The 15,879-nt window shown below is 43.7% G+C and overlaps 1 protein-coding gene across 1 annotated transcript; it reads left to right on the top strand.

Annotated features, from left to right (window-relative positions):
• Positions 1–10,504: 10,504 nt before the first annotated feature.
• LOC125520588 (chaperone protein dnaJ 10) lies at positions 10,505–15,448 on the top strand. Its single transcript, XM_048685542.2, has 10 exons — positions 10,505–10,887; positions 10,984–11,043; positions 12,563–12,645; positions 12,898–13,057; positions 13,207–13,336; positions 13,935–14,093; positions 14,239–14,417; positions 14,524–14,604; positions 14,689–14,832; positions 15,067–15,448. The coding sequence occupies exons 1-10, from the start codon at positions 10,801–10,803 to the stop codon at positions 15,166–15,168; spliced, it is 1,185 nt and encodes a 394-aa protein (XP_048541499.1). The 5' UTR covers positions 10,505–10,800; the 3' UTR covers positions 15,169–15,448.
• The last annotated feature ends 431 nt before the right edge of the window (positions 15,449–15,879 follow it).

Below are 15,879 nucleotides of genomic sequence, written 5' to 3'. Positions count from 1 at the left end.
GGCTTCTCGAGGGGCTCTGCCTACCAGTGGCCATGGTGGAGCGAGAGCAAGAACCTTTTCAGAGAGGGAGAGATAGAAGAAAAGGAGGAGGAATAACAAAAATAAAAACAATTTAAAGGATATGGGCGGCTGACAGGTGGGGTCACCTTCCACCTCAGCATATTATCCAGCTAGGCATGCCAAATCAGCCTGACATGTGGGGCCAATCCATCAGTTCCGCTGTTAGACGCGTCTCAGTTTTGAATTAGCGCGATTTGTTACTCACTTGCCGCGGAGTCGATGTTTTTTGTGTGATTTTTGACAAAAGCGGTGGTTTTGGAGTACTCTAGCCACAAATGTGGTGGCTTTGAGCAATTTACTCTCTTGATGTAGGTGTGAGGAGCTAGAGTAGGCTGCCTCCGGTGAGGCTCGGAGGGTGGTGGGGCGGAGGGGAGGAGGGCCTCGGCTCCCATCCTCCGACTAGGCCATGCAACTTAATCTTGACGATGCATGCTTATGTTTACTAGTGTGACGTGTAGGGACCCAGGGCGGAGGCGACGCAGCTCGTACCAAGGATGGATATCGTGCAGCTTGGCTGACGTGGAATGTCGGCCGGTAGCGCAACGCAAGAGGATGGCAGCGGGGAGTAATAGGAGGTGGGAGCAAGGTGTGGCAGAGACTGAAATCCAAGGGGGGGAGGCTAGCCCAGGTTCCCATATCGACGGCATGAGCGGCGAAGCCGCGGAGGAGCTCCCTATTCCTCCTCTATGTCTTGGATGGAGACAACGAGCTAGGGGTGGAGGAGGCGCGGAGCTACGCCAGCCGCTACATAAAGAAGAAGATGGCGCTCAGGGCGACGGATGGGAAGGGAATGGAGGGGGGTGGCGGCGCGGGGCAGAGGTAGAGCGCGGGAAAGAACGGAGGATGGCGGCGGCAACGAGAGGCATCGCGCACGCGTGCAGGAATCGGGAGGCGGCTAGGGTTCTACCATAGGCGCTGCTGCCCTTATATCTGAAGATGTAGAATGACAGGACTACCCCCGCCCAAACCACCGAATTACCCACCTTTGCCATCTATAAAAATATCCAACGGTTTTATGGCGATCCACAAACTATCCAACGGCCGAGGTCGCTCAGGGTTGAGATCGGACGGTCCAAATCGTGTGGTAAAACAGATCTAACGTCGGAAAACCTCCCGGTGAATGTGAGAGCTCTATTTTACACAGCTCTCTAACTATGGGATGTTGTGTATAGTTGGCAAAAGGAATTTGCATAGATGATCAAAACGATGTCCTAAACCGATTTTCTTCAGCGCTGATGTCAGACTTTGTTTTTTTGCATGGTAATACATGTCTCATTCATATCATAAAAAACAAAGTACAAGTCACGTAAAGACCGGCATGACAAAACTGAAAAGATAGTAGAACATCTCTGAGCTTGACACCAACGCTCGTCACCTGCCTCCGGCACCACCACAATATCCATCGAAGAAAATGAAGGAAATATGCCCTAGAGGCAATAATAAAGTTATTATTTATTTCCTTATATCATGATAAATGTTTATTATTCATGCTAGAATTGTATTAACCGGAAACATAATACTTGTGTGAATACATAGACAAACAAAGTGTCACTAGTATGCCTCTACTTGACTAGCTCGTTAATCGAAGATGGTTATGTTTCCTAACCATAAACAAACGAGTTGTTATTTGATTAACGGGATCACATCATTAGGAGAATGATGTGATTGACATGACCCATTCCATTAGCTTAGCACCCGATCGTTTAGTATGTTGCTATTGCTTTCTTCATGACTTGTACATGTTCCTATGACTATGAGATTATGCAACTCCCGTTTGCCGGAGGAACACTTTGTGTGCTACCAAACGTCACAACGTAACTGGGTGACTATAAAGGAGCTCTACAGGTGTCTCTAAAGATACATGTTGGGTTGGCGTATTTCGAGATTAGGATTTGTCACTCCGATTGTCGGAGAGGTATCTCTGGGCCCTCTCGGTAATGCACATCACATAAGCCTTGCAAGCATTGCAACTAATGAGTTAGTTGTGAGATGATGTATTACGGAACGAGTAAAGAGATTTGCCGGTAACGAGATTGAACTAGGTATTAAGATACCGACGATCGAATCTCGGGCAAGTAACATACCGATGACAAAGGGAACAACGTATGTTGTTATGCGGTCTGACCGATAAAGATCTTCGTAGAATATGTGGGAGCCAATATGAGCATCCAAGTTCCGCTATTGGTTATTGACTGGAGACGTGTCTCGGTCATGTCTACATTGTTCTCGAACCCGTAGGGTCCGCACGCTTAAGGTTTCAATGACAGTTACATTATGAGTTTATGAGTTTTGATGTACCGAAGGAGTTCGGAGTCCCGGATGAGATCGGGGGCATGACGAGGAGTCTCGAAATGGTCGAGACGTAAAGATCGATATATTGGACGACTATATTCGGACATCGGAAAGGTTCCGAGTGATTCGGGTATTTTTTGGAGTACCGGAGAGTTACGGGAATACGTATTGGGCCTTATTGGGCCATACGGGAAAGAAGAAAAAGGGCCTCAAGGGTGGCCGCACCCCTCCCCTTGGTCTGGTCCGAATTGGACTAGGGAAGGGGGGCGCCCCCTTCCTTCCTTCTCCTTTTCCCTTCCTCTTTTCCTATTCCATATGGGAGGTGGAATCCTACTAGGACTAGGGAGTCCTAGTAGGACTCCACACTTGGCGTGCCCCCTCCTAGGGCCAGCCTCCTCCTCCCTTGCTCCTTTATATACGGGGGCAAGGGGGCACCTCTAGACACAAGTTGATCCACGTGATCATATTCTTAGCCGTGTGCGGTGCCCCCTTCCACCATAATCCTCGATAATATTGTAGCGGTGCTTAGGCGAAGCCCTGCGACGGTAGAACATCAAGATCGTCACCACGCCGTGCTGACGGAACTCTTCCCCGACACTATGCTGGATCGGAGTCCGGGGATCGTCATCGAGCTGAACGTGTGCTAAAACTCGGAGGTGTCGTAGTTTCGGTGCTTGATCGGTCAGGCCGTGAAGACGTACGACTACATCAACCGCGTTGTGCTAAGGCTTCCGCTGTCGGTCTACAAGGGTACGTAGATCACACTCTCCCCTCTCATTGCTATGCATCACCATGATCTTGCGTGTGCGTAGGAATTTTTTTGAAATTACTGCGTTCCCCAACAGTGGCATCTGAGCCTAGGTTTTATGCATTGATATTGTGCACGAGTAGAACACAAGTGAGTTATGGGCGATATAAGTCATACTGCTTACCAGCATGTCATACTTTGGTTCGGCGGTATTGTTGGACGAAGCGGCTCGGACCGACATTACGCGTACGCTTACGCGAGACCGGTTCTCCCGACGTGCTTTGCACAAAGGTGGCTAGCGGGTGACAGTTTCTCCAACTTTAGTTGAACCGAGTGTGGCTACGCCCGGTCCTTGCGAAGGTTAAAATAGCACCAACTTGACAAACTATCATTGTGGTTTTGATGCATAGGTAAGATTGGTTCTTGCTTAAGCCCGTAGCAGCCACATAAAACTTGCAACAACAAAGTAGAGGACATCTAACTTGTTTTTGCAGGGCATGTTGTGATGTGATATGGTCAAGACATGATGCTAAATTTTATTGTATGAGATGATCATGTTTTGTAACCGAGTTATCGGCAACTGGCAGGAGCCATATGGTTGTCGCTTTATTGTATGCAATGCAATCGCGCTGTAATGCTTTACTTTATCACTAAGCGGTAGCGATGGTCGTGGAAGCATAAGATTGGCGAGACGACAACGATGCTACGATGGAGATCAAGGTGTCGCGCCGGTGACGATGGTGATCATGACGGTGCTTCGAAGATGGAGATCACAAGCACAAGATGATGGTGGCCATATCATATCACTTATATTGATTGCATGTGATGTTTATCTTTTATGCATCTTATCTTGCTTTGATTGACGGTAGCATTATAAGATGATCTCTCACTAATTATCAAGAAGTGTTCACCCTGAGTATGCACCGTTGTGAAAGTTCTTCGTGCTGAGACACCACGTGATGATCGGGTGTGATAGGATCTACGTTCAAATACAACGGGTGCAAAACAGTTGCACACGCAGAATACTCAGGTTATACTTGACGAGCCAAGCATATACAGATATGGCCTCGGAACACGGAGACCGAAAGGTCGAGCGTGAATCATATAGCAGATATGATCAACATAGCGATGTTCACCAATGAAACTACTCCATCTCACGTGATGATCGGACATGGTTTAGTTGATTTGGATCACGTAATCACTTAGAGGATTAGAGGGATGTCTATCTAAGTGGGAGTTCTTAAGTAATATGATTAATTGAACTTAAATTTATCATGAACTTAGTCCTGCTGTATTTTGCAAATTATGTTGTAGATCAATAGCTCACGTTGTTGCTTCCCTGTGTTTATTTTGATATGTTCCTAGAGAAAATTGTGTTGAAAGATGTTAGTAGCAATGATGCGGATTGGATCCGTGATCTGAGGTTTATCCTCATTGCTGCACAGAAGAATTATGTCCTTGATGCACCGCTAGGTGACGGACCTATTGCAGGAGCAGATGCAGACGTTATGAACGTTTGGCTAGCTCAATATGATGACTTCTTGATAGTTTAGTGCACCATGCTTAATGGCTTAGAATCGGGACTTCAAAGACGTTTTGAACGTCATGGAGCATATGAGATGTTCCAGGAGTTGAAGTTAATATTTCAAGCAAATACCCGAGTTGAGAGATATGAAGTCTCCAACAAGTTCTATAGCTAAAAGATGGAGGAGAATCGCTCAACTAGTGAGCATGTGCTCAGATTGTCTGAGTACTACAATCGCTTGAATCAAGTGGGAGTTAATCTTCCAGATAAGATAGTGATTGACAGAATTCTCTAGTCACCATCACCAAGTTAGTAGAACTTCGTGATGAACTATGATATGCAAGGGATAACGGAAACGATTCCCAAGCTCTTCGTAATGCGGAAATTGACGAAGGTAGAAATCGAGAAAAACATCAAGTGTTGATGGTAAACAAGACCACTAGTTTCAAGAAAAGGGCAGAGGGAAGAAGGGGAACTTCAAGAAGAACAGCAAGCAAGTTGCTGCTCAAGTGAAAAAGCCCAAGTCTGGTCCTAAGCCTGAGATAAGTGTTTCTACTGCAAAGGGACTGGTCACTGGAAGCGGAACTACCACAAGTGATTGGCAGATAAGAAGGATGGCAAAGTGAACATAGGTATATTTGATATACATGTTATTGATGTGTACTTTACTAGTGTTTATAGCAACCCCTCAGTATTTGATACTAGTTCAGTTGCTAAGATTAGTAACTCGAAACGGGAGTTGTAGAATAAACAGAGACTAGTTAAGGGTGAAATGACGATGTGTGTTGGAAGTGGTTCCAAGATTGATATGATCATCATCGCACACTCCCTATACTTTCGGGATTAGTGTTGAACCTGAATAAGTGTTATTTGGTGTTTGCGTTGAGCATGAATATGATTTGATCATGTTTATTGTAATACGGCTATTCATTTAAGTAAGAGAATAAATTGTTGTTCTGTTTACATGAATAAAACCTTATATGGTTACACACCCAATGAAAATAGTGCGTTGGATCTCGATCGTAGTGATACACATAATCATAATATTGAAACCAAAAGATGCAAAGTTAATAATGATAGTGCAACTTATTTGTGGCACTGCCGTTTAGGTCATGTTGGTGTAAAGCGCATGAAGAAACTCCATGCTAATGGGTTTTTGGAATCACTTGATTATGAATCAGTTGATGCTTGTGAACCATGCCTCATGGGCAAGATGACTAAAACGCCGTTCTCCGGAACTATGGAGCGAGCAACTGACTTACTGGAAATAATACATACTGATGTATGAGATCCGATGAGTGTTAAGGCTCGCGGCGGGTATCATTATTTTCTGACCTTCACAGATGATTTGAGCAGATATGGGTATATCTACTTAATGAAACACAAGTCTGAAATATTTGAAAAGTTCAAAGAATTTCAGAGTGAAGTGGAGAATCATCGTAACAAGAAAATAAAAGTTTCTATGATATGATCGCAGAGGTAAAATATTTGAGTTACGAGTTTTACTACTCACGCCACCTAGAACACCACAGCATAATGGTGTGTCCGAACATTATAACCGTACTTTATTAGATATGGTGCGATCTATGATGTCTCTTATCGATCTACCACTATCGTTTTGGGGTTATGCATTAAAGACAGCTGCATTCACGTTTAAAAGGGCACCATCTAAGTCCGTTGAGACGACACAATCTGAACTGTGGTTTGGCAAGAAACCAAAGTTATCGTTTCTTAAAGTTTGGGATTGTGATGCTTATATGAAAAAGTTTCATCCTGATAAGCTCAAACCCAAATCGGAGAAATATGTCTTCATAGGATACCCAAAGAAGACTGTTGGGTACACCTTCTATCACAAATTCGAAGGCAAGACTTTTGTTGCTAAATTCGGAGTTTTTCTAGAGAAGGAGTTTCTCTCGAAAGAAGTGAGTGGGAGGAAAGTAGAACTTGATGAGGTAACTGTACCTGCTCCCTTGTTGGAAAGTAGTTCATCACAGAAATTTGTTCCTGTGACTACTACACCAATTAGTGAGGAAGCTAATGATGATGATCATGTAACTTCAGATCAAGTTACTACCGAATCTCGTAGGTAAACCAGAGTGAGATCTGCACCAGAGTGGTACAGTAATCCTGTTCTGGAAGTCATGTTACTAGACCATGACGAACTTGCGAACTATGAGGAAGCGATGATGAGCCCAGATTCCGCGAAATGGTTTGAGGCCATAAAATCTGAGATATGATCCATGTATGAGAACAAAGTATGGACTTTGATGGATTTGCCCGATGATCGGCAAGCCATAGAAAATAAATGGATCTTCAAGAGGAAGACGGACGCTGATAGTAGTGTTACTATCTACAAAGCTAGAATTGTCGCAAAAGGTTTTCGACAAGTTCAAGGTGTTGACTACGATGAGAGTTTCTCACTCGTATCTATGCTTAAGTCTGTCCGAATCATGTTAGCAATTGCCGCATTTTATGAAATCTAGCAAATGGATAAACAAAACTGCATTCCTTAATGTATTTCTTAAAAAAGAGTTGTATATGATGTAACCAGAAGGTTTTGTCAATCCTAAAGGTGTTAACAAAATATGCAAGCTCCAACGATCCATCTATGGACTGGTGCAAGCATCTCGGAGTTGGAATATACGCTTTGATAAGTTGATCAAAGCATATAGTTTTATACAGACTTGCGGTGAAGCCTGTATTTACAAGAAAGTGAGTGGGAGCACTACATCATTTCTGATAAGTATATGTGTATGACATATTGTTGATCGGAAATAATGTAGAATTATTCTGCAAAGCATAAAGGAGTGTTTGAAATGGAACAGTCAAAGAAAGAGTTCTTGCCTGTGTTGCAAGGTGTGAAATTGAGTAAGACTCAAAGCCCGACCACGGCAGGAGATAGAAATAGAATGAAAGTCATTCCCCATGCCTCAGCCATAGGTTCTATAAAGTATGCCATGCTGTGTACCAGATCTATTGTATACCCTACACTGTGTTAAGCAAGGGAGTACAATAGTGATCTAAGAGTAGATCACTGGACAGCGGTCAAAATTATCCTTAGTAGAATAAGGAAATATTTCTCAATTATGGAGGTGACAAAAAGGTTCGTCGTAAAAAGTTACGTCGATGCAAGTTTTGACACAGATCTGGATGACTCTAAGTCTCGATCTAGATACATATTGAAAGTGAGAGCAATAAGCTAGAGTAGCTCCATGCAGAGCATTGTTGACATAGAAATTCGCAAAATACTTACGGATCTGAATGTGACAGACCTGTTGACTAAAATTATCTCACAAGCAAAACATGATCACACCTTAGTACTCTTTGGGTGTTAATAACATAGCGATGTGAACTAGATTACTGACTCTAGTAAACCCTTTGGGTGTTGATCACATATCGATGTGAACTATGGGTGTTAATCACATGGTGATGTGAACTATTGCTGTTAAATCACATGGCGATGTGAACTAGATTATTGACTCTAGTAAAAGTGGGAGACTGAAGGAAATATGCCCTAGAGGCAATAATAAAGTTATTATTTATTTCCTTATATCATGATAAATGTTTATTATTCATGCTAGAATTGTATTAACCGGAAATATAATACTTGTGTGAATACATAGACAAACAAAGTGTCACTAGTATGCCTCTACTTGACTAGCTCGTTAATCGAAGATGGTTATGTTTCCTAACCATAAACAGACGAGTTGTTATTTGATTAACGGGATCACATCATTAGGAGAATGATGTGATTGACATGACCCATTCCATTAGCTTAGCACCCGATCGTTTAGTATGTTGCTATTGCTTTCTTCATGACTTGTACATGTTCCTATGACTATGAGATTATGCAACTCCCGTTTGCCGGAGGAACACTTTGTGTGCTACCAAACGTCACAACGTAACTGGGTGACTATAAAGGAGCTCTACAGGTGTCTCTAAAGATACATGTTGGGTTGGCGTATTTCGAGATTAGGATTTGTCACTCCGATTGTCGGAGAGGTATCTCTGGGCCCTCTCGGTAATGCACATCACATAAGCCTTGCAAGCATTGCAACTAATGAGTTAGTTGTGAGATGATGTATTACGGAACGAGTAAAGAGATTTGCCGGTAACGAGATTGAACTAGGTATTAAGATACCGACGATCGAATCTCGGGCAAGTAACATACCGATGACAAAGGGAACAACGTATGTTGTTATGCGGTCTGACCGATAAAGATCTTCGTAGAATATGTGGGAGCCAATATGAGCATCCAAGTTCCGCTATTGGTTATTGACTGGAGACGTGTCTCGGTCATGTCTACATTGTTCTCGAACCCGTAGGGTCCGCACGCTTAAGGTTTCAATGACAGTTACATTATGAGTTTATGAGTTTTGATGTACCGAAGGAGTTCGGAGTCCCGGATGAGATCGGGGGCATGACGAGGAGTCTCGAAATGGTCGAGACGTAAAGATCGATATATTGGACGACTATATTCGGACATCGAAAAGGTTCCGAGTGATTCGGGTATTTTTTGGAGTACCGGAGAGTTACGGGAATACGTATTGGGCCTTATTGGGCCATACGGGAAAGAAGAAAAAGGGCCTCAAGGGTGGCCGCACCCCTCCCCTTGGTATGGTCCGAATTGGACTAGGGAAGGGGGGCGCCCCCTTCCTTCCTTCTCCTTTTCCCTTCCTCTTTTCCTATTCCATATGGGAGGTGGAATCCTACTAGGACTAGGGAGTCCTAGTAGGACTCCACACTTGGCGCGCCCCCTCCTAGGGCCAGCCTCCTCCTCCCTTGCTCCTTTATATACGGGGGTAAGGGGGCACCTCTAGACACAAGTTGATCCACGTGATCATATTCTTAGCCGTGTGCGGTGCCCCCTTCCACCATAATCCTCGATAATATTGTAGCGGTGCTTAGGCGAAGCCCTGCGACGGTAGAACATCAAGATCGTCACCACGCCGTCGTACTGACGGAACTCTTCCCCGACACTTTGCTGGATCGGAGTCCGGGGATCGTCATCGAGCTGAACGTGTGCTAAAACTCGGAGGTGCCGTAATTTCGGTGCTTGATCGGTCGGGCCGTGAAGACGTACGACTACATCAACCGCGTTGTGCTAACGCTTCCGCTGTCGGTCTACAAGGGTACGTAGATCACACTCTCCCCTCTCGTTGCTATGCATCACCATGATCTTGCGTGTGCGTAGGAATTTTTTTAAAATTACTACGTTCCCCAACAGAAAAGAATGACGAATCACCTTCTCACCCAAGCTTGACGCGGCTCCGTCGCTGATATGCAGCTTTGCGGACCTCCAAAGTAAGATCAAGTCACTTTGTTTGACATTACTGAATATCAATATGAGGCAAAGCCTGCGAATCAACCTGTGGTTGAGATGGTTAGGTGGACAGTGGTATCCCCAACCCACTAGGGTTCAAATCCTGGTGCTCGCATTATTTCAGGATTTCCGGCGATGCGCTTTCAGTGGGAGGAGACGTTTCCGTCGACGACGAGGTGCCTACGGTGACTTTGTAAATCTCAAGATGATGTGCCGGCTTAGTCTTTCGGAGGTGCTCATAGGGGTAGGGTGTGCGTGTGTGCGTTCATAGGGGTGAGTGTATGCGCGTGTATATGAGCGTTTGTGTCTGTACTGATACTAAAAAAAATACAAGGCAAAGTCTCCAGAAAAAAAAAACTGATTGGAAGATCAAGGGGGGAAAATCAACGATCCTCACAATAGACAATAAGGTGTACAGTTTGTTTGACATCATGTGGCAGACTTTTCCGGGGTGATTTAGGCCGAGGTTGTTGTTGATACGGTCGACGACTCCGAGTCAGACTGCAGCAACCCACTGACCTGACCAGACCCAAATCCATCTTGGCTGCTGGACGTGGAATCGCGGTAGATTCCCAGCAAAGTAACAAGTTCTGTCCGACACCACGCGCTTTGCAGGTGGCCGAAATCCTAAAGCCCGACCAGTCGACCACCAGCCAGCTCCTCCGTCCTCTCCCCCCACGCCCGGCGTCCCACCGCCGCCGCCCGCGCCCCCGCCGTCGCCGTCGCCGTCCGAGGCACCCCGTCCCCCCCTCGAGCGAGCAGTCGGCCAGTTGGTGGATCCGTCCACCGCCGGCAACCGAATCGGGAAGAGGAGGAGGGGGGCAGATCGAAGCTCGGGGAGAGTCGCCGGCCATGGTGAAGGAGACGGGCTACTACGACGTGCTCGGCGTGATCCCCACAGCCAGCGAGTCGGAGATCAAGAAGGCGTATTACATCAAGGTAGCTCTCCCGCTCCTCCTCGCTCCTTCTTGCTTTGCTGCGTTTTTTTTTTCTAGTATCTGATTCCTTCTGCTGCTGCTGGTGGTGGTGTTGCAGGCGAGGCAGGTCCACCCAGACAAGAACCCTAATGACCCCCAGGCCGCAGGGAAGTTCCAGGTAAGGTGTTTTGCCTTTGCTCCTTTACCACAATCTGCCCACCTTTCGCTCAGCTCACATCTGAGCTGCTGTGCCAAGCAACCAGGACACTCATCCGATAGCGTAGAATCCTCGATTCAACCCGATTATAGGCTTACATGTTGGTGCCAAAACGCAAAAAACTTTGGATAATGCCAACAGCCTCCAGACGAGTCTTGAAGGAGGATGTCCTTGTTTGACTATTCTGTTGGTGCCAATGGTGTTTTGCCTTCTTTGCTGATCAACGACTCTTTTAAGTGCTTGTCTCGAGGACACATTCATCGAGTTAAGGAGACAATTAAAATAAACAATTGCAACAAACAATGTTAAATAGCACTTCTGATTTACTTCTTGGCATAAATATTTAACGAATCAGTAATTTTTGTGTCATAGCTGCTCTATACTACCCTATGAGCAAATAGTGAACCTTATGTACCATCTTGTAACATGTTGCTTTGAGAGTTGAGACCTGTTTTTTCTTCTTTTTAAAAGAACATTGCCGACCACTGGCCAGTCGAGTGTGAATTGCCATCCGTCAAACTATATTTGTTTGTTGCTACTCTAAAAGTAGCAGATTTCACAAATATACGTGTGATTTCACATTATGCAATTTGAGAAATCAGAAGCCGCGCCAGCTCACCGAAAAATGCTTTCGCACCTTCAACCCTGCATATTGTCTTGGGTCGATGCGAAAGAAGCTTCTGCCAAGCTTCAACTGGCCCAACCATGTGAAATTGTGAACTGCTTAACAACAAAACATGGTAATGTAGCTCAGGATATTGCTCACACTCTTCAGTAATGAACCTTTATGGCTTTCATCAGTTAGTTATATGTTCTCATGCATGAAAGAGTTTTTTTGGTTAGAAACATGCATGAAAGAGTTGGGTGCTAGTTATTGTACGTGCGGCTCGTCTCCTTGGGCGGCTGCTGGAGTAGGTTCCTCACTTTTAAGGAAATCATACACTGTGAGCAACTGAAGCTGCACTCATCAATACGAACTTTGCACCTACCCATATATTTATTCTAGTTCAGATTCTGATGCAGTCATGGAGGTTTGATGCTTTTACTAGTATTGCTATATTCTTCAGGAAAATCTAGCTAGGGCGTTTGAACCTAAATAGGCAGATTAACCATTTCAAGAAGCAAACTGGTCTGAGCCTGCAAGCAGGAAAAAAAATGTAACCTTATGTTCATAAATAACTGTGAGACTGATGTTATGCTAATCAGATGCCACATGATTTTTTTGATGTATTTTAAAGAACTGTTCTCAGTACGTACTACTTAGCTGTAAGTACATTGTTATAGAAAAACTTGTTATTTAATTAATTAATCTGTTGAACATTGTTACTCCATAGCTGCTGTAGTTCGTATTATGTATTTCTCATGGTGATTTTAAAATGAGAATTGATTCTATTGACTTCATGAGAAAGAATTTTATGATGTGTGCCTAATTTTTCTTTAGTATAAGACTGCTGTTTACACAGAGAAATTATGATTGCAGGAACTAGGGGAGGCATACCAAGTGCTTAGTGACCCCGCTCAGCGCCAAGCTTATGATGCACATGGGAAATCTGGCATCTCAACGTATGTTTGATTTCCATTGACAAATTATCTAGAGGTTTTGAAACCTACTCGAAACTTTAGGGCTGTGGACTTGACACTTATGGCAAAGCAGCATGAGTACTGTTAGTCGGGGCTTTTGTAAAGGACTAAGAGGCAACTAGTTTTCTTCAATCCAAAAGATGCAATTTTTGGAAAAAAAAAAGTTTCACATCATATTGTAAATAATCTTATGATAATCATATTCTAATTAACTTGCTTGTCAACATTCTACAGGGATGGAATAATTGATCCAGCAGCAATTTTCGCGATGCTATTCGGTAGTGAGCTTTTTGAGGATTATATTGGTCAATTGGCAATGGCGTCAATGGCTTCACTTGATAATTTTGACGAAGATGAACAGATCGACACAAAAAAGTTGCAAGACAAAATGCAGGTTTAGTATAGATAAATTCTATGATCATTTACTAATATGCAACGACTCCATGACCATTAGTTTGGTTGTTGATCAGATTTCCATCCATTTTCATTGCATTTTATACTCTTTCGACCACTAATCTGCTGAATGGTAAACTACAACTGCAGGCTGTTCAAAAAGAAAGAGAGGAGAAACTTGCAGAGATACTTAAAAACCGTCTGCACCTTTATGTTCAAGGAAATAAAGAGGAATTCGTTCGGCTTGCTGAGGCCGAGGTGTCCAGACTTAGTGATGCAGGTTTGCACCCTTCCTCCTTGAACTCTGGATCCTTTTCCCTTGGTTGTCCTGCCTATTGCTGTAAGAATTTAGCCGACAGTTGATGCGTTTGAAGGAGCTGCAATTTCGATGGTTCAGTGTGTGATTATCTTATTTGATGTGTTCATGAGCATAGTATAGGTGATGACATTCTTAGAATTGTCTGGAAAAAGCAGTTACTGTTTTTTCGACGGGGTAAGTTGGCAGGGGTAACAGCTGCTTCGCATTTGGCTTAACTAAAGACAATCAATTTTATAGTCCCTCTTATCTGCTAACTAAAAATAATATTTAATGAATTACATCGTTGTTGACGTCTTGTCTGAAGCAAAGGATGCACGGAAGATCTAACCTGGTCTGTAGGAGTACTCCATAGTCCTAATTTGCTCTTCTCTTCCTGAAGTACATGACAATGCTATAGGTAGACTAGAATGTGTTTACCGAACCTTTTCTTAACTGTCTAATGCTTTTGCTTTAATACATTTTTCTGTTTGTATTCTCCTGTATGCTCTGTTGGATGGCCCCTTGATATCTGTAATCTGAAGTTCCTCCCTCTTTTTGTCCTGTTGCCGTTGTCCTGCAGCATATGGACTTGTTATGCTGAACACTATTGGCTATGTATATTCAAGACAAGCTGCAAAAGAACTTGGAAAGAAGGCAATATATTTGGGGGTTCCGTTTGTAGCAGAATGGTTCAGAGACAAAGGCCATTTTATCAAATCCCAAGTAACAGCTGCAGCAGGTAAAAGTGTCTCATCAATATTTTGTGAGCTTGTTTTGATATGGTTTACCTCGATTGCATATGTGATACAGTGCTTCTTTGGGCTGTGAGTGTTCATGCTTGTATCATGTTGGTGATAAAACTCGGTTATCTTGCGGTATTGCAGGTGCAATAGCTCTTATGCAGCTGCAAGAAGACTTGAAGAAGCAGATGGGTGCTGAGGGCCAGACCACAGAGGAAGAACTTGAAGTGTACATGCAGAACCACAAAAAAGTTATGGTTGATTCCTTGTGGAAGCTTAATGTTGCTGACATAGAAGCCACCATATCACATGTCTGCCAGATGGTCTGTCCCAGCTTACCTGCAACCTTTTCATGCATGTTATGTGCCTTGTATTCTTCAGCACTTAAAAGCTGATTAGCAGTGATTTGTAACATTGTGTCGATACCAGGTGCTTCAGGACCCCTTGGCCAGGAAGGATGACCTGCGTCTTCGTGCCAAAGGACTGAAAACTTTAGGGAAAATTTTCCAGGTATTGCTCGTTCATTTGTTTAATTCACGTGTTGGTAATGTCGTAACATTTCAGTTAATGAGCTTTATTTCTTCTCCATAATAGGGTGTTAAGCTCAACAGTGGTGAGGGGGAAGGGTCGCACATGAAGAATATAGATAACATGGATGACAATACCGGTAGCTCCCCTGATTCGTCACCAAAACGGGAGCCATCATTCAATCCCATTCCTAACCCTCCTCTTACCCAGGTAGTTGCCCCTAAATTTTCATCTCCTGTGAAATTCCTGAAAACAGCTGTTCCTTTCTCCCATTGTAAATACATTATCATTTTGACTCAGTGGAGTTGTGTTAGACTTGGGCCAGAGTTGTTTCTTGTTTTGACTTTTCAAACTAACCTGGGCGACAGTTCAAACTCTTACCTGACCTCTTTTTCCTTCCTTCCACACAAGACACTGAGAATTCATTTTCTTCTGTTGTGCTAGAGTCCATATGTGGAGGCTCCCCAGTTTGGCGGAACCTATTGTTCGTTCAACTTCCCAATGCCGACGGCTCCACCAGGTGCGCAGAGGGATCCGGTGCCTTGATGGCTGACACCAGATTTCGTGTACCATTAATTATTTCATGTAATGTCGCTTGTGCATGGTGCATCATTTGTACCTGTGGTAGTAGAGGAGACGGATGAGTCCGAATCAGTCAGATATAACCTCACTATTTCTCCGGTTGTGTAGCAGCCGTGCATTGTCTGTCTATTGTGTACAGTTGTGTTAAGGCTGCTGTTACAGAAGCAGCAGCAGGTCACAATTGTTGTACATGATTTGGTGTTGTTATTCCTGAGCTGAGGTCTCTTGCTGACATTGAGGTTTACATGTCTCTGCTTTCTGTTGTGACTGCTCTTTTTTGCTGATGAAGCGCGTTGGAGTTGATGTCCTGCTTAGAATGCAAAAACTGTACATTTTTAGGGTCCCTGTTTGATTTGATGAATACCAGAAGGAGCTAGAAAATTTTACAGGATTGCATGGGCATGCAATGTGCAATGGGAAAAAGATTAAAAATTCTGAAATGATAAGTGCCCCATGTGTGGCACAAAGCAACATGGCTCAAACGCCTCCATTCTTATCCATTTTGCCACGTCAAACAGATGACATCAATGAAATCTTTTTGATTTTTTTAAACTTAAAAATGTTTTATCACCTAAATAAAAAATCTGATTAAAAATCCGTTTTCATCATTAAATCCATATCGGCGAGATCTTCAAAACTAGATCACATGTTATTATGTTTCAACGACTTATTCTG

The sequence above is a fragment of the Triticum urartu genome, chromosome 7A, assembly GCF_056163025.1.
Source record: "Triticum urartu cultivar PI428250 chromosome 7A, HENAU_Tu73, whole genome shotgun sequence".
Taxonomy (NCBI): Eukaryota; Viridiplantae; Streptophyta; class Magnoliopsida; order Poales; family Poaceae; genus Triticum; species Triticum urartu.
The sequence above is the reverse complement of the archived record's forward strand: the minus strand, read 5'-3'. Positions and strand labels throughout refer to the sequence as shown.